This window comes from Tyto alba, unplaced genomic scaffold (genome assembly GCF_018691265.1).
Source record: "Tyto alba isolate M040663 unplaced genomic scaffold, T.alba_DEE_v4.0 Super-Scaffold_1, whole genome shotgun sequence".
In the NCBI taxonomy this organism is placed as follows: Eukaryota; Metazoa; Chordata; class Aves; order Strigiformes; family Tytonidae; genus Tyto; species Tyto alba.
Window position 1 is genome coordinate 37267407 of NW_024881261.1, and position 18442 is coordinate 37285848.

The 18442-nt window shown below is 49.8% G+C and overlaps 1 protein-coding gene across 2 annotated transcripts in view; it reads right to left on the reverse strand.

Moving 5' to 3' along the window:
• LOC104359722 (cadherin-23) overlaps nt 1-18442 on the reverse strand; it is a 167077-nt gene that overhangs the window by 84328 nt on the left and 64307 nt on the right. For both annotated transcript variants that reach the window (XM_042793017.1, XM_032992378.2), the window contains exons 7-10: nt 12354-12466; nt 10214-10402; nt 1420-1569; nt 461-619 (exon numbers count right to left, since the gene is read on the reverse strand). In XM_042793017.1, coding sequence (XP_042648951.1) covers nt 461-619; nt 1420-1569; nt 10214-10402; nt 12354-12466 — 611 coding nt within the window. The remainder of the gene's footprint in view (nt 1-460; nt 620-1419; nt 1570-10213; nt 10403-12353; nt 12467-18442) is intronic.

Sequence of the window (18442 nt, forward strand, 5' to 3'; positions counted from 1 at the left end):
TAAGTGACCATGTCCAGTAAGTACCAGGGCATCTTTTCTCATAAGAAGTAAGGTAAGAGAGAGGCGGTGAATATGCGATGGGACACAAGCCATATACACAACTATCGTACTCGGTGGATCCCATGCAGTGAGGAGGAGGGAGAAGCAAAATCGTGACCTCTGGGATCAATACCTGCAGAAGAAGCTGCTGTCTGCAGATGAGAGCTTTCAGGGTAGGGTTCTCCTTGAGTTCCCCGTATGGTGGGAACCACACACACGTGTCTCCCAGAGACCAAGAAAGGTTAAGGTATCTGCTCCAAAAGCCCATAGGAGGGCTACACCCCACCCCACTGCTCCCTTACCACGTGCATCTCCCACTGCTCCCTTACCACGTGCCCCAGCCCACCCCTCGGTGATGGGCACTGCAGAGCCACACGCGTGCCAAGGACTTGGCAAAGAGAGCCACGATGCTCCTACTCACATGGACCTGGAGGACAGTGGTCCCCACGGTGGTGTTCTCGAAGAGGCTTACGTTGTACAGGGCCTTGCTGAAAATGGGGCGGTTGTCGTTCTCGTTGATGAGGTTAATCTTCACGCGCGCAAAGCCGACGTGGTCTGGGACACTCTCGTTTGCAAAGAGCTGGGCAGAGACGGGAAACGAAGGGGAAGGTTGGAGACACTGTCTGGGAAGCTTGGGGGAGTGATCTGTTCTTCTTTAACAGAGGGAACAATGCTCTCCTGAGCTCCCTCACCAGATGAGCCAGATCAGTGCTAGCCACCAAAGCAGATATGCTCAAAAAAAATGAGAAAAGAGACCCTTTCTCTCTCCCCTGGCAGCTGCTCAGCTCTGGGTGACCTCAGCCCTTGGGCAAGCCAAAAACCCTGCCCCACTTGGCCTCAGCAGCCCCAGCATCTTCTTGGGGAACCAGGACCAGCCACCCCACCACAGCCTGGAGCAAGGGTAGGAAGAGTTTTACTCATCTTTCTCCACTAACGCATGAAAGCCTCTCTGCCAGGACCAACACTGCTAGTGTGGTATGAGCCTGCTTTGCCTTCCTTGAGAATTTACAGCTCATGCGGAGAGCAGGACAAAGCTGGAGCAGGAGCCTGGGGAGAGTTTTGCTGCCTGATAGGTGCACTTAAAACAAAGTTTTATGCTCTATAAAGCTTTTACAGCCTTGTGACATAGCAAGCGGGAATACGCTCTGCTTAAGCTCTTGCAGCTGAGCCTTTGGATTTTGAAAAGAGAGAGAAGGCACAGAGCAAATCTCTTCCCCACTTCTTCCTTTTTCTTTATTACTATTTCAGTTTTTTGGCCCTTTAGTAATGCTCTGGAGTTTCACAGTGTGGACTAGAGAGAGGAAGAGAGAAGCCTGATTAAAGGTCACTCTTAGGTCACTCTTAAAAATACAGATGTAAAGCACAGGGGTGCAGCCTTACCGAAAATTCGTAGCGAGGAATGGTCTCAAAGTCCAGCGGCACTGCCACGCGGATGCGGATGTCTGCCTTCCCCTGGACGGAGGTCGGTGAGATGATGAAGTGGTTGGAGTTGTTGCCCACCAAGTAAACCTCAAAAACACTGTTGGGTCCCTGGGAAAAGGAGAAAGGAAGGTTGACAGCGGCAAAGGAGGAAGGACCCGGTGCAGCCGTGGGGTAAGGCTGCAGGCAAGTGCAGGATGAAAGCACCGACCCGACTGCAAAGCCTGTGCATTGGGCACAAAGGTGTCAGTGCCAGCAGCTTGGGCACAGCCCCTTGCCTTCAGACATGTAAAAATGCAATTACTGTAGATGCAGGGGAGTGTTTCTCTGCTTGGGTTTGGTTAACTGAGTCACAGGGTTAGGCACCGACCGTGAGCACCCTTTGCTGCGTTTTATTATGCTTACTGGGTGTACAACGCGTGTGATTTCTGTAAACCTTCTTTTCATATGCACTCATTTTATACAAAATCCATATGCACATGAAAAGGACGCGTCCTGGGGATGAACCTGCACAGCACACAACTGGAGGGAAAATCCGTTTTGCTGTTTCAAGATCCATGCACCGCACAGGCTATCGCACACCAGGATTTCATTGCCTTGTGCTGCAGGGCACAGCATGGCTGCCTCTCCCACGCAGAGGGCTCTTTCCAGTAAGACAGCTCAAACTGTGAACTGGAAAACTCCAACTCTCCCAAGACCTGGCTGGCAAAGCAGCAGGACCACCGACGTACTGACAGCAGCACTTTAGGACTCTCGCTCCAGGCACAGCACCCCTTCCCAAAGCACGGCCCAGCAGAGCACATGAAAATCAAGCTCAGAAGCTGCCAGAGACGAGTTTCCAATTTTCCCCGAATGACCTCCCTCCTATCAGAAAAAGGGACCAATTAAATGCACAAAGGGGCACTAATAGCAAAAGCTGGCTAAGCGTGACCGCCGAGAGCTGGCGACACGAGCAGAATCCCTGCTTGCCCTTCTCCCTGCGCCCCCCCAGGAGCCCTCGATCTCCAGCGGAGCCACGCAGCAGCAGAGAGCCCCGAGGGCACCCAAAGAGCAGCACAAGCAAACCCTGAGGGCACCCACCACCCCAGGGGCCCAGCATCGCTCAGCTGGTGGACGATGGCCGGAGGAAACAAAAGGGACCCATCTTGATGCAGTCTTAGCTCCTTCCAAAAGCTGTTTTGCTGGCAAACTGGGATGTGCCAAGCCCGGCACGAGTGAGGGATGCTCCCTGATGCCGATACAGAGCCTAGGAGGGAGGGAGCAGGGGATACGGAGGATGGCGGGAGGAAGCATCACTCCCCAACCCTATACTTAAGATGCCAATTTATAACAAACAACCATTTTCCACCAGCAACAAAAAGCCATTTCATTGAGGAATTTCTGCCCAGCTCTGCTGCTGAGCCCTTGGTGCCTCTCCCAGGGCCTGGTGCCCTCCCTGTAGTACACAAAAGCACCTTTCGTGGCGGTGAGATGCGAGGGATTTTCTTGGAAGCCGGGGAGGAGTGAGTTTGTTGGAGGCATGAGATAAAAGTTGAAACATCAAAAGAAACCCAAGTATTTGTGGGAAGAGAGCTGGGTGGATTAATTCCCCTCCAGCTGGGGAAGGAGATCAGCCTCTAGATACCCACCATCCCTAATTAGCAGCCCCTTGAGTGCCTCAGTCTCCCCATTTGAGGTCTGGAGAAGGGGAATACATCTGCCTCTCGGGAGGGCTGCTGCGAGTTGCCATTTATATATTTATTCAGCTATTTAGTTTTTTGTTTCTGCCCCCATGCTGCTTTCCTTGCTCCTAGTTCCCGGAGCCTGCGAGCCCCCTGTGGATGGCTGAAAGCAAATCTGAATATTCAAATTGTTATCAGCTGCCCAGCAGAAGGGGCTGGCTCAGCCCGGCTCACAGCTAGTACCCCCCGCTTTGGAGGAAGCCACGGGGAGCTGCTTACATTTTCCTCACCCCTTCCTTACCTGCTCCTGCCACCCAGAGCAAACAACGGATCTGAAATGTGTTCGTGAAGAAGAAAAACAAGCACTGTCTCCTCGGGCTCGCAAAGGTCCTGGGGTGCAGTGGCGGGCCCATAGCCGAGCATCATCTCTTTGCAGTGCCGAGGATGAGGATGGGCTGCACAGGTGTACTATCGGTGCACAACCTGCTTTACCTGCTCGTTTCCCTGCTTCAACCCCTTACCTACCAGCTCCCGCGCCGCTCGAGGTTTTTTTCCCCATCGCTGAAAACAAATTGGCTCCTTTGCCTTCCTTTAGAGGCATAAATTAACGAGCAGCCTGCCAAAGCTTAGCAACCCCACAATAATAAACCCGTCTGCACGCACCCTCCATCCAAAACAAATGGAGCCATAAACAGGCTTCGGAGGGAAGTTTGCTATTGCACAAAGCCGGGACATGGCCGCACGTTTCCCAGCTCATCTCCTCCCGTGCCAGTGCGCGGGGCCAGCGCTCGCTGTGGCTCGAGGCTGCTGCCCGCTGCCTCCTTCCCGGCAATCAAACCTCCTCCCAGTCGTAGCCGGCGCCGCAACGGATGGAAATTTCATGTCAATTCAGCTAAAAGACAATCGTAGCTGCAGTTGGGCATAATTATTACTTTGTTCTTCGCGTGTGTATTACTTGGAGCGTGTAATAGGAGCCGCGTCGTGTCCCTGCTGCCACGATGCCAGCATCAACCTCATGCCGATACCCAACTTCCAAAAAAGTGACCGCTGACTGATCCACCCCCAATGCTTCACACTCGAACAATTTGTGACGGACCTGTTTGCCAGCCCCACGTGCCCAACGGCCTTCTTAAATTCCAGGGGGCTGGAGCAGAGGGGAGACCATCCCTCGGCACAGTCAGCACAGCCTGGACTGGCAGGCAAGGGCAGAAGCTCAGGCGTGAGGCTGTGAGATGCCAGGAGGTGGGTACGTGTGTCCCCTCCAGAGGTCCCAGGCGCCATGTGGGACCTGCTCACGCACCTGCTATGAATCACGGCCAAAAGTCTGCTCTCCCAACCCACAAGACGTGCTCACAGGGCATGGTTCAACAGGGAAGCCCTTCTCACATCAGGAGGCCAGGAGCAGCCACATCAGCTGTTCCAGCTTTGACTGAGGATGGATCGAAAGCTTTATCCCTGCTTTTCCATCTAATATTGCCCACTGGCTTCATCCATCACTCCCACTCCCACCCAGCCCCTTCCTCATGGGAGTGCACACGGAAACGCTTCAGAAATTATTCAACCCCCCCCCAGTCAAAGCAAGTATTTAGCATCACTTACCAATGGCTACACAAAAACCCAAAGTAAAAAAAACCCAAAGTAAAAAAAAAAAAAAAACCAAACAAAAAAAACAGGACCAAACACCTAGAGAAGCAAACAACCCTTTTTCAACCACGCTCCCTGCAATCACCGAGGTACACAGGTAAGTTGGTGGCTTGGCCTGCAATCGTTTTCAGCACAAAGTGAGGTAGATTTGGGAAAAACAGCCTGGGATCCTCAGTCTTCTTCTCTTCATGCTGCCTCAGTGCAGGGCTGCCTTTGGTTCCCTCTACCCTAGCTCAGCTGCAGCTCACTTTTCCAAAATGGAGAGCCCTGCCTTTCTGAAGCACAAAATCCAGTGTAACTCCAGCTTTCCTCCCAGCCACTTTCTAGGCACAGGTTATTACCTACAAAAAACTAAGGAGTGTTTGATATCCCTCATTCTGGCAAGTTTGCAAAGAAAGGAAAGCGCTAAGAGTTCAGGAGTGGTGGAGGAAGAAGGGAAAAAAAGGAGGTGTGGGTTTGCTTTTTTTTTTTTTTTTAAGAAAGCAATTAGTGCCTCTTTCTACAGCTTGGATACTTTATGCTTGGTTCTAGCTAGTCAGAGACAAATAATGCGTAATCCTTCCTTTGAAAACACAAAGCATAAAGAGGGTTATTCTCTCCACCCACTTCAAGGCATTTAACTTGAGTGCTCTGAATAGCCTCTCCAGAGTTGCCTGCCTCTCCCACACTGTCCATCCCGCCAGCTCGGGCTCCCAGTGCCCATTGCTTGCCTGGCACCCACTGCCCACCACCAGGCACCCCAGCACGACAGCATCAATAACCCTTCTGAGGGCTCGCTGGGCATGGGTGCTTGGCCCCTGCATCCTTAAGGACCTCACTGGTGTCACGAGTGATGCAGGATGCCTGGAGCAACATGTTCCCCAGCTTTTCGGACCCTCCTCCCCACGCTGGTAGCCCTTTTCTCCCATCTTTCTGTCCGTCCTAAGTGTCAGTCCTTGCCCGCGTCCCCCCTCCTGGAGGAGTTTTCTCCTTCCCCGCTCTCCCCAGGTTATCTGCTGAATTCCACACACGCCTGCACAGACGGGATCAATCCGAGGCTGCCTCGCCTTCAGCTTATCTCTGCTCCAAATGATTGATTTTCCCTCTTTAAGGGTAATTTGCTGGTGAATTCCATGTATTGCAAAAACCCCTGTGAAATCTAATTCAGCCCGACTGGCAGCTGGCACTTTTGGGAGAGAATACTCGAGCGCCGTCAATTCCCCTCACAGTTCCTTGCTGTGTAGATCATATTTATAGTGCGCGTGTCTGTCATATGCATATATATGCTATGGATGATTCATATATTGCACCTGCACACGCATGGGCACATACGATGTCCCTATGCGAGTCTCTGATGTAGCTTTATGCAACAAATACCGTGTATTCCCATGGCCTAGATTTTCTTCTTTTAAATTCCCCATTTATCTTCCTCAATATGCTTATTTTGGAGAATTGTTTCAAAATTATTTTAAAATGTCAGACCATCAAGCTCGTGCTTTATACAGCCTCTGCCCTTTTCTTCCTCTTCAGTCAACCGCATCAAGGAAAATCAAGTATAAGCCACGGTAGAAGAGCTGGTTTCTCTGGCGTGCCCTGGGAAAGTACGCTGCCATTTCTTTTAATATACCTCTGTGGATCTTGCAGCAATAGGAAGCTCAAATGAGGGATGCCCTGAAGGATGCCCGGCTCCTTCTCCTGCATGGCCAAACCCTTGCCTTCTCCCTAAAATACTGCATCAAGTCACCAGGCTGTAAACCACCAACATATCCAGAAAGGATATCCACGTGCCCCCGCCTCAGCCAGCCCTGGAGCAGATGAGCCTGAGCTAACCAGGCCTCCAAATTAATGTGAACTTATTCCATAGCTCAAGGATCTTGCTCTCAACCTGGAAGCAAACCTTGCTGCAAAAGTGGATAACTCAAGGCTCTGATCTTCCGTCTCATACACAGGAGTTATTTGTCCCTGCTGATTTATTGTGACATGAAGGAGCAGAGAATCCAACCCCAGCTGGGGAGTGTATATACATACCGGCCTCCTGTGGTGTCCATTTGAGTATAAGCTCGGTCTAAATACTGGGAAACTTTCACAGATTTTCATAAACAGCCCTCAAATAGCTTTGGAAAGGTATTCAGATGGTTTGCATTCTATCTGGCAGAGAGGGAAACTCAGCTGCACAGAGGTTATACTTTTTTCTTGGTTCATAGGAGGACGGGTCCAAAACCCTGTGCAAACACCTGATTTCTCCTGCATTCAAGTGTTTGTGATAAGCCATAGAGAATGCAAAAAGAAAAGCCAGCCCACCCGGTTGAACACCGTTTGCCTGCACCCCAAATTCACGCCTGGGGTGTTCTCAGCTCAACTAGGGCGCATCCTCTTGAGATGCTCCTCGTCCCACCTCGCATCCCAAGCCAGCTCCTCCCGCAGCAAGACCACGACCACGTTTGAGAGACAGCAGCTGGGAGTTTGCAAGGGAAAGACTCAGAGGAACAGGTTTCTCCTTGGAGGCACCCTGCTTGGGTACCTCATCTGAGGTGTTAATGCCAGCCGAGCTCCAGAAAGGCACTTAAACACAGTGGTAAATTCAAGCGCATGCTTTCAAGCGCAGTCTTGTGTGCAACGTAAATACATTTTTAAGTACTTTGCTGAATCGTTTAATCTAACTCCTTCAAAAAGCAATCATTTAAGTTTGTGCAAAACACACCAGAAGAAAGACCAAACCCTCACCATTTAAAAAGGCCGCGTGGGCCTGGCTACAAAACACCTACTTGTTTAACGGCCTTGGCAGCCCACGTAGTGTGTTTTAAGGGCCAGACCCATGCAACACCCATTTCCCCAGCTCCACAAAGAAACAACTGGGGTGTGATGGAAGGCAGGTTACCCAAAGTCACCCAACTCTTGCTTGGGGCAAGGTTCAGGAGTGGGCTGCTCCGTCTGAGAAGGACCTCAACAAGTGTGAGGGCTGAAGGAACAGCATCCAAACTCGCTGCTGGAGGGCTTGGCTCAAGAAAGAAACCAATCTGCCAAGAGACTCTCCTAGGACTTAACAACATCGACTGGGAGGCAGGAGACAAAACTCAAGCAAAACGATCTTCCCAAAGACTCTAGCTTTGATTTCATGTGTCTCTATCCATCTGCTCTCATTTATTTATTTAGCTGCCATCCCCAGAGACGTGTATAATTCTCTTCTTGTTTTCCTTTGCCCTTTACACAAATGAATCGTGTCATCTCCAGCATGAAGGCTGTGTTGGCAAAATAGCTTCTGTCAGCCACATCCTCAGTCACATCCTTGCCTGTAGACCTCCATCTTCACCATCCCATTCCTCCATCCCTGCACCCACAGAGCTGAGAGCCTGGCACCATCTTGGCTACCTCAAATCCAGATGGTTTGTAAAAGCCTCACAATTCTCGTGAGGTATTTGAGCATCCAAAATACCACTGCCAGGCAACTATCTTCCCTTTATGTAAGTTTTTTGCTGAAAGTTTGGGGGTCTTGGGACATCTATAAATACACTGCCAGGGAACCAGTGCTAGAACAAGCCTGGCTGCAGATGCAGTTTCACTTCTATCTCACATATAACTTTTTCATGACCTGGGTATCCTCTCCCCATTTTTTTTTTCCTCTAAAGTGCTACCTTGATGGTTAATCCAGTTTCAAGCATCCACGAGAGGAAATAAGAAAGATCCACTGTAAGATAATGCAGAAAGAAAGATCCCAATTGCTTAGAACTTTCCTCCCTCCAGAAATTCCAAGGCATCAGCACTCCTGTACTTCTTATCAGTGAAAATAATGCTATGGTAAAAGCAACCCGTGCTAATATGACAGTCTCCGAAGACACGTACAGTAAAACTCCTTTGGACTCCCCTAGCGCAAGAGGTCTTCTCTCAGCAGTTTTAAAAATCTCAACCAATTCTTTTGGGGAAATCTCGGAAAGTTAAAGAAATACATCAAAAGAATGAGTCTATTTTTTGCTGGCGCGATCGGGAAGGCAAGGCTATTTTTTATTCTCCCATTTTAAAATTAGCAAGGCTGAAAAGTGAATTCCTGAATGGGAGTCACTCCAGTAAAATGAGCTTTTAACCAGAAATAATGACAGATCCTTCATCCTTCTGGCACAAACAGAAGTGTTACAATGCCCTTCAAGAACGGATCTGCTGACATCTCTCAGAAAGCACGACAGTGGCTTTATTCAGAAACTATCCTAAGCATCTGTCATACCCATATCTTCTTTATTAGCAATTGACATTTTCAAGAAAAAACAGTCTCTTTATCTGCTTAATAGCTCATCTGCACCTCTTCAGGCTGAACTCATAACTCTCAGATGGTGATATCACGTCACAAGTAGACTATTAGTTCTGTGTCATAATCACTTCACATGAAAAAAAATGGGATTTCTGGGTGGCTTTACGAGACGTGGTGAATTCCACCCAGGGCTGGGGAAAAGCAAATCCATCATTTCAGCCAGCAGAGGCATCTCAGAAGATGCACATTTTAACTGACCCACCAGGATTTTGAGGGGACAGGGGGAGATGTTCCATTTTGTATTCCTCGGTGCTATCACATCATTTACCGAAGCATCAGGAAAACGTGCTGGTGATGCTGTTTATTCTGACAAACCCTCTCCCCTCAACCCTCGCTCAGCCTGAAGAGGAATAGGGATGGCAGGACCCTGTAGCCAGAGCCTTTCTGAGGGATTTCAGAAAGTTCACCATGAGGTGTCAGCACTTGTTTGAAGCAGACACCACGCAGCGTGTGGGGTTGGAGGGTACCGGCACACAGAAGCAGCCAGACGTGAACCTCACAAGTCAAATAATCAGAGTAATTGAAGGCTGCGAGCTCAAGGCTGGAAAACATGCTGCAATCCCTACGTGGCACGGACCGGTGCGTAACAAATAGGAGCTCCATTAACACGAGGGAAGAACAAGCCTCCAACGCTCCCGGCTCGTTTGCAGTGATGAACCGGTATCCCAGTCCTGGCCATGCTCACGCTTCCTCCAGCCCCGTGCTGGCAGGTATCTCTTACCTCCTCCCTGATAGCAGCAGTACCTGTCCCCACTGGGGCAGAGAGCCCAGAGGTCCTTTCTTTCCCCCGCCCCCCCCGCAAGTCCTCTGAGATTCCAGCAGAAAACCTCCTCCCTTTCTAAAACAGACTGGCAAAGGACTGCCTGACAAGAGCCCCTGGAAGCGGGCAGGAATCAGCACCCCACACTATCCTATTTTCTGGGTCTCTGTGGCTGTGCAATCCTGCTTGCACTAAAGCACATGCCGTGCCTGGCGCTTTGGGGTGGGCATCTGCACTCAGGGTACCAAGCAGGCAGAGCAATGACGACAGTAAGAGCTGAAAAAATGGGTATCAGGACATAACCATGCACCTCACTGCAGGTTCAGCAGTGACCTATCCTTCCCTGCACCCCCCAAACCCACACCAGTGCTACCCTACAAACAGAAGCGCCCGTGGCAGGGGATACCTCACCTCATCTTTGTCCTGCACATGGATGAAGAGGGGCAGGGCAAAGCCCACCTGGGCCAGCTCTGGGATGGCCACACTGTACTCCGAGCTGTTGAACTCGGGTGCGTTGTCATTGATGTCAATGACTAGGATGTTGAAGGTGGTGGTGACAGTGGCGTCGGAGGGTGTGCGGTCATCGTTCAGCTCTGTTGCCTGCAAGGAGAGAAAGCAACAGAGCAGCCTTTATTTTTCAAAGAATAAACCTAAAAGAAAGTGTTTGTGCTGCGATCAGGCTCCTGCAGCTTTTGCTTCCTCCACTTTGCCAAGGAAGGATGCTCATTTGGCTCTCCCATTGCCCCTTAACCTCGAGAACCTTTCTACATGGCTGACCCATTAACACACACAGATGTTGACCCAGCTCTTCCATCACCCATGCTCCAGACCCACAGCACTCTTGCAAACCTACCCAGGGGTTTAACATTTCCCTTGGGATACCTGTGGACAAGTTCTCACTTGCCCCTGCCATGCAACAGGTTGTCAGGACTTGGAGTCATGCTAGGGGATGAGTAGACGATTTTTTCCACCACAAGCATTTACACCAAAAAAAATGCACTGAGAGATGTGGGGGACAGTTCTCAAAATAAGGAAAGCTGCAATGGAGCAAAAAGCACTCCTATTTTCTCCTCTGCTGTCTCCTGAGGTGGGACCAGGATCAGGGAGCTAGCCATCGTAGTACTTTTGAAGGGAGAGAAAACTAGGGCAACAGAGGAAAACAAGATTTAGACCTTAAAATAGGTTTGGCAACATGTGTCTACAGTGCTGAGTCATGACTCCATATCACACCTCTGTCTCAAGAAGGACTTTAATTTTGCTTTCCCAAAATGAAAGAGTGCAGATTTTATTGCCGGAGTAGCCAGACTTGTGAAACAGCCTTTTCAAGCAAAGTCCCTCCTCTCGTCCTTTGGAAATCTTGCTTTGCTGTGGGCACAGAAAAGCAACGCTAACACGACCCACACGGCTCATTGCTATTCACCACTTCTGCACACAACAGCAGAACAGGCTGATCCGAACAGGGAGCAATCCAGCTGTATTTTCACTGTGTGCTCCAGGACGAGAGCAGAAGAGAACATTCTGGGTCCCGGGGATGCGGGACACAGAGAGTTGGCATTTGCGGGAGGATGGAAAGTTTGTGGAGAGAGGAAATAAAAATCTATCGGATCAACAGAATATAGTTGGAACTCCATTATCATGCAGGCAGGAAAACGGGCAAGTTTTCAGGTTCACAAACCTTTCCAAGATTGAACAGATATTTTTGTCCCTAGTAAAACCAGACAATCCTCCCTCTCTTGATTTCTACTGAATTTAAACTATAAAAGCCCAAACAAAGAGATACCAGGGAGGGATGCGAATCTCTTCTCCATGCATAAAGCCCCCCAGTACGACCTCTGCCTGGGACTGAGGCGGGTAATTTCTTGTCCCTTTCCCCCCCTGAAAAACCATTACACTTGCCAAAACAAGGAGGGCTGCTGCCCTCTCGATCAATGACCCTTCCTACAATGCTGATTTTTCCCCACCCCAACCCAACAGAATCTATACTTCTAAATGCGTTTCCAACCAGCTGCCCAGCTTGGTATTGATTTTAATTATAGGGTTGCGAGCAGAGCTGGGGAGCCGCTCTCAGGTGGGGCTGCTGGGGCTGGAAAACCACGCTCCAGTGCCTTTTCTTGAGGAGGCAACTTTCAGCATCACTCCCCCTCCCTGTGCCTGCTCCGGGCAGATGCAGATGATGCCCTGTTACACTGCTGGCCGCTGACATGACAAAACGTTGCTGTTTTTCCAGGGTTTTGGGGGCGGAAAGGTGGGAAGTAGGCACAGTTCAGGTGCCTGAATGTAGGTGTCTTGTGCTATTTGCAATCCCAAGACATCTGCATGCTTCCAGCAGATACAACAACAGGCAGATCTAGTTGGAGACCAGGCAGGGCACCAAAAATGACCTTATACATCCATATAGAGGCAACCACATTTTGGGCCACCATATGAGGGGGCTCTGGATGCTCACAGGAGCTATATGCTCCAGGTTTGTGCCTCCACCTTGAAGGAGTTGTGCCCAAGCAGGATGGTCTCCTGCTCTGCCAATGTGCCTCTGGGATGGAGGAGGTCTCACCTTCACCGTGAGGATGAATCCAGAGCTATACAAGGGGTTTTCCCGGTCCAGTGGCCCATTCAGGGTTAAGGCTCCACTGATGTAGTCCAGTGCAAAGATGCTGTTGGTGTTGCCTGAGAAAAATAAAAAGCAGCGTGAGCATAAGCAGCCGGTACAGCCGATGCCAAATGGTACCAGGGGTAACGCAGAGAGGGAAGTGGGAGGACACAAGCCTCTTCCTCTGCCAGTCTCCACGCATGACCGGTCCCAGTGCTTGAGAGAGGTTTTACAGAGCAGGCCCACTGCCAGACTGGGAGCTCCGAGCTGGGCACAGGCAGCAGTGGGCTCTGCGAACCCTGCACATTATCTCAATGTGCTTTAAAATGTAACGGCTGTAATGGTCCCCTCCTCCTCTCACCTGCCCCAGCTCAGGGGCTTAAAATAGTGCTTTCCTTCCAACAGCCAATAAAGTTGTGAATGCTGCAGGCAGCTGACGAATTTCAAAGGGTTTTGGTTATTAAAATATGCAACAGCACAGCTGAAACCAGGGTCAAATCCAGGTGCTCCGCTCTGAACAATCGCCTGCATTCACAGGGCAGTGTCCCTGGGGTGGGCATGGCCTCTCTCTTAAAATACAAGAGCTTAAGGGACATCAGTCCAGGTTAATCAGAGGAAGGCGCAGATGGACCAAGCTCACAAGTAATTCTACATATAACAAGAGGTAGTTTAACTGTGGGGCATCTTGCCAGAGGATGCTGAGGATGATAAAAGTCCACATGTATTCAAGGAGAGACTGGGAAGGGTAATGAAAGAAAAAAATTCTATCAAATAACAAGCCACATACAGCTCAGGAATTTTCTTAGCTTGACATACTTGGAGCCCAGGAGAGTATTAGAGTAAGTACTATAGGCACTTGCCCTGCCTTTATGCTCTTGCCAGATGTGTTGACGTCATGCAGCTGCCTTGTTTTCCTCTCCTTGAGCCAAATTTGGCCTCTGTGCCAGTCCTTACGTGCAAGCAAGGACACGGGGTGCCATGGAGGGCTGTGCTGCCTCCTCCGAGCATCCTATCCTTGGCTTGACTCTTCCTCTGCAATTAGACACCCGGAGAGGATTAAGACAACACTTGAGTCTCGCAGCCAACAGATGCTAAAAAGACAAACGTCCGGCACTGGGAATGCCCTTGCGACAGTCCCAGGTGCTCTCTCTGTCAGCCAGACAAAAGAAAGCAGTTGGTGTGTGGAGCCTGGGATACTTGACACCAGCCCAACACAATTCCAGAGGAGCCTGCTGAATTAGTGATGGCCAAGGAGGTGAAAGATGGGCATATGGCCACCCACACCACTCCCCTCATTGTCTCACAGTATGCAGAAACCCCTGATCCAGCCTCAAACGGGAGTGAGGAAACCCTGCAAGTATGCTGTATTAATCCCAGTCAAAAATAATAAAAAAACTCAACCCTGTCTTCTCAATATATCTCAGCGTGAACAAAACACACACACCATTTGTCATTTCCCTGAAAAGGAGCTGCAAGACAGATATGCCGCTGCAGAAAGTTGTTTCCCATCACTCAGCATCCACTTTGCTCCCTTCCAATCTCCCGTTTAACCACGGCTGCACTTTTCCCGGGATGGTCAAACCTCCAGGTCTGGCTCTCCCCTCCCGCCCAGCCCCAGGAGCCACCCCAGCCTTCACGAGCCACTGGCTGCCAGAATCTCCTCTCTTTCCCAGGGCCCTAAATGCTGTAACACCTTTCTCTCCCATTACCAAGCCTTTATATCTTCCTCTCGGACCGAATGCCTCCCATTTCTGTCCTTGGTCCTCTCTTTTCTCCATCCGAAATGGCCCATTGACTGCTAGCCAGATTAATGAACTGATACGCGGCTACTTAAAATATTAGCAACAGCCTTGCTTTTTTTTTTTAATCTAACTTTCGCTGCCGTACATGAAGATCTCTAGTGTCCTCCCTCAGATAATTCCCCCCTTTTCATTTTGACTTCCCACCTTTGCTCTGTAATTTACGGCTGACTCTTTAGGAGACGTTTTCTGATACCAGCTTTGAAGGACACGCCACGAGATGTATTGAATTGTGCTGCAAGGCGTTTAAATGTTCCAGGATGCCATGTTGCCATGGTAAAGTTTATGCATCAGGGCAATCTTGATACACTCCCCCTAATATAAAGTGTAATAAAATACCTTTTTAATCACAAAATACTGTTCTGCTAACACAAACCTGTAAATGCGGACACCAATGGATTTTAGTGGAAATAGGTCAATAGGGCAGGAATTTGACACAAAGGACTGAACACAGCACTGAGCTCTGTGTCCTAACAATGGTTAAGTGTTTCATATTTGACCACAGTCATTTTTTTGAAGAATGGATGAATAAATTAGGGACCCAAATACCCTCCCAGGCCACACATCAGAGGCTTTTCTCCAGCTCAGCCTCCCCAACACCGTTCAGATGGCAGATACGTATCTGATGACCTCCGGGGCGCCTTTCTGCTAGCAAAGAATTGCCGGCTTTGCAAATTAGCCTCAGAAGGGAAAGAGGTGTCTCCAAACTTGTCCCTCAGAGGCCTTTCATAATTTCCTCTACAATGTCTCTCCAACCACCGCTTCATTATTCCTCTGACCAGTGATCCCCGCTGAAGTACCCGCATTGCTGAACAATGCACATTCCCCCGAGACACTTTCTTTGCAAAAATCTCTCTAATCATCTTCACATGTCTTCGCCTTCCTCAGAGGAAGGGGAAAAAAAAAAAAAAAAATGTGGGGGAAAAATAGCCAATTTTGTCTTTCCCTCCCCCCAGTCTCTCACTCTCCCCACCTCTGTATAATTTCTCCTCCCCTCCCGGTGCTCCTATTACCTCTCCATCATCTTCCTGATCTAGGACCTAGGAAAAAAACAAGACTGGGTTAAGCACAGCTTAGTCCACGGCTGCCAGTGCAGATGGCCACACCGGCCGATGGCTTTCAACCCGTTAGTCCACTCCGCCACTCTCCCAGTTCTTGCTCTGTCCTGCTCCCGGTTGGACTGGTCGCAAGCTCCCGGCCAGCCACCTGCAGCCGTCCGTGCCCGTGGTGGCCTCGGAGGCAGATGGATGGCCATGAGCCAAGCCGGCTCCTCACCGCGCTGCCCCAAGGCTTTGGCCGATGGTTTGCGTGGCCAGTGGCCAGCGGTGCCTGCCGGCCACGTCGACAGAGCAAAACACGGTTTGCTATCACTGGTTTTCAAGCGATACCGTGATGCACAGGGGTGTGATGGAGAACACTGAGGGGATGGAGAACCTTTACAGGGATTTCAAACCCAGCAGAGAACCCCAGATAATCCTGTTTCTCGGAGGACGCGGAACGGCGCACAGACCTTTCCACCTCCAAGTTTGCACTGTGCAAACTGTTTTCATGACGCAGACTGGAACTGTTGTGGCCGCACTTGACAGGGAAGCCAAGTGACCTTCATCCCTGCTTCCCTCCTTCCTCCGACTTGGATCAGGAGTCACCAGCTGCTGGACGTGTCTCTGCTTGAGCTACTGACTGCCTAGCCTGAAATCTGGTCTGAACCACCAGAGCATTTCTAGATGGAGATCAAAGACTTCATTTCCATGCCTCTGGTTTGAGAAGGGGGCCGAAGACCGTGGTCTGGTTTCTGCTCAAGAGGCTTATATGTCCTTCACCTCCTTCCTCATTGCACGGAACAGGCAAAGCTAAGGAATAAATGGGTCTTTCATCAGCAAAGGAGGAGCTCTGCTTTCATGTGCTGGGAAAACAAAGACAGCCTTAAGAAAAGCAGGGCAGGGAGCAGAAAATACATGTGAGGCTGCCTAGGAGGTAGCATCCACTGGAGAAGCACCCTGTGGGAAGGCAGGCTCCACTTCTTTCTCTGTTATCGCTGCAAACCTACGGAGCTGGACACAGCGCAAGGCAGGGGACAGAAGGAGAGACCGGGAGAGAGACCCAGGGTAGGAATCAGATGGGGCAGAAATTAAATGATGGGAAGGGAAAGGCTGAGCAGCAAAACAGATTGCAGAGAGAAGAAAATCTTAGCAGACAATGTTTTTAAAGACCCGAAAAGAGAGAGGAAAGATGAGAACAAAAAAAGAAAAAAAACAAAACAAAACAAAACAAAACAACAAATTTGGGACAGCAATATGAATGCATTTCTGGCTGACCCATTGCTCTCACCTGGCAAGGAACAGGCTTACTCAAGGCATACAAGCCCAGGTTCTTGTTTTGACGTGCGTAAAAGGAGAAGGAAAACTTTCCCATCCCTCTGTCCGTGTGTGGGTCAGGGACAGGAGCAGCTCCTACATCCACCGTGGCCAGGGCAGGGAGCGGGAAGGCAGGGACCAACGTGGTGCTGGGTTGGGAGCAACGGGATGGATCGCAGTAGCCCATTTGGAGTGTTTTTCCAGGCTCATTGAGGAACGGATGGTGGCATAGGCATCATTTTGGAGAAACACTGCTATAACGAGGGGTTTTATAGATGAGGGCCATAATGTTTAATTGCCCTCAGCCAACGCTCTCACAGTTTAAAAAGGCCATTAAAAGTACTGGCTCAAACCCAGGGAAAAAAAAAAAAAAAAAAAAGAAAAGAAAAAAAGATACTGATGTCCCCTCCTTCCACCCTACTCCTCTGGCCTTTGAGCATCATTCAAATCTCTAGGAGAGAAGCAGCTATTGCCTGTCAGCCAGGGGAAGCTGATTCTCTCGTGCTGGAGAATTTTCCCACCCCCCTCTACACGAAGGGCCATTTGTGTTGGGGAGCTGCTTCCTCGAAAGGCACCAGGCTTGCTGAGCCGCTGAACTTGGAGCGGATGACTTTCATGAGATGTGAAAGGGGAACCCATCACACACCTTGAGCCGGATAATTTATTAATCAAAATGTGCTCCGTCAGGGCTCCTCGGCACCGAAATAGATGCTGTTGGATGTGGTTCATAGAGTCAGCAACAGACACAGTTATCATCGTATAAATAGTCCCTCAGCTGCTGTGACCACCTCGCTGCTCTTCACCTTGAGTTTTTGCCCCTGTGCTATATGCAGGGAAGCACACCAGGGCAGATACCTTGCTCCATGCTTAAATTTAAAGAGAACAAGTGATTGCCAAAACAAAAGGGGTTATTACAACCTGAGCTTTATTTCTTCGCTCTGCGTGATATCAAGATGCTCTAGAAAACAGTGCCCATTCTGTCTGCTCTGGACTTTGGTATGTTCTTCTTCCCAGAGGATGCAGCTCTCTCTGGGACAATGGATTCAAGACCAAAGATGCGTGCCGGCACTCCTCCACACACGCCTGCACTGCAAACAGGCATTTTTAGTATCTTCCCCAAAAGATTTAATTGCCCGTTCTAGCAACACTGGCAGAATTTTTGATCTTGCAGAGCCACAAAAGAAGCTCGCATTAAATGCTCGCACGGTTCCCTTTTTTGGAACCGAATGTACAGTACGAGAAAATAAAAGGAGAGATTTATCACCCGAGGTAGAATCCGCCTCCCGAAACCCCCGGGAGCCACAGCCGGGTATCAGAGAGGAGAACAGAGCCCGCAGAGTTTAAAGTTTCCTGCTCTGAGTGTAATTCGTCACACAAAAGGATGCTGAGTCTTGGACCACAATCACCATTCCCCCATGTCATCTAAAATGTGCTCGGCGGCTCAAGGGGAAGGCTGATCACCAGCACTGCCTAGCTTCTGCCCCCCCCCGCTTTTCATCTTTCCATGAATCTAACCCTAAAACCTGCTACGGGAGAGCAGCCAACAGCTGGATCGTGAGTCAGGACAGCAGAGCAACGCAGGGAAAACTGCCGTAAATGTTTATTTCACTCATCTCTGTAAATGCAACGCTTTAACCCTCGCACACTCTCAGCCCACAGCCAAAGGATGCATACACGTAAAACTGGCATTTTCTTAACGGCTACTGTGCCTGGATTGAGACACCCACAAATCACCTCTCCCACAGCAGCAGGCAGACTCATCAGGAGAACATGAAAGGAGTACACTGTAATATGCCTGGTAACAAGTCTGAGTCAGCTTTTAACACAAACCCCACATCTCCAGGCTCAACACCTTTCAGAAAATCTTCCATTAAAAACCATCTCAGAACTGGTTGTTTTC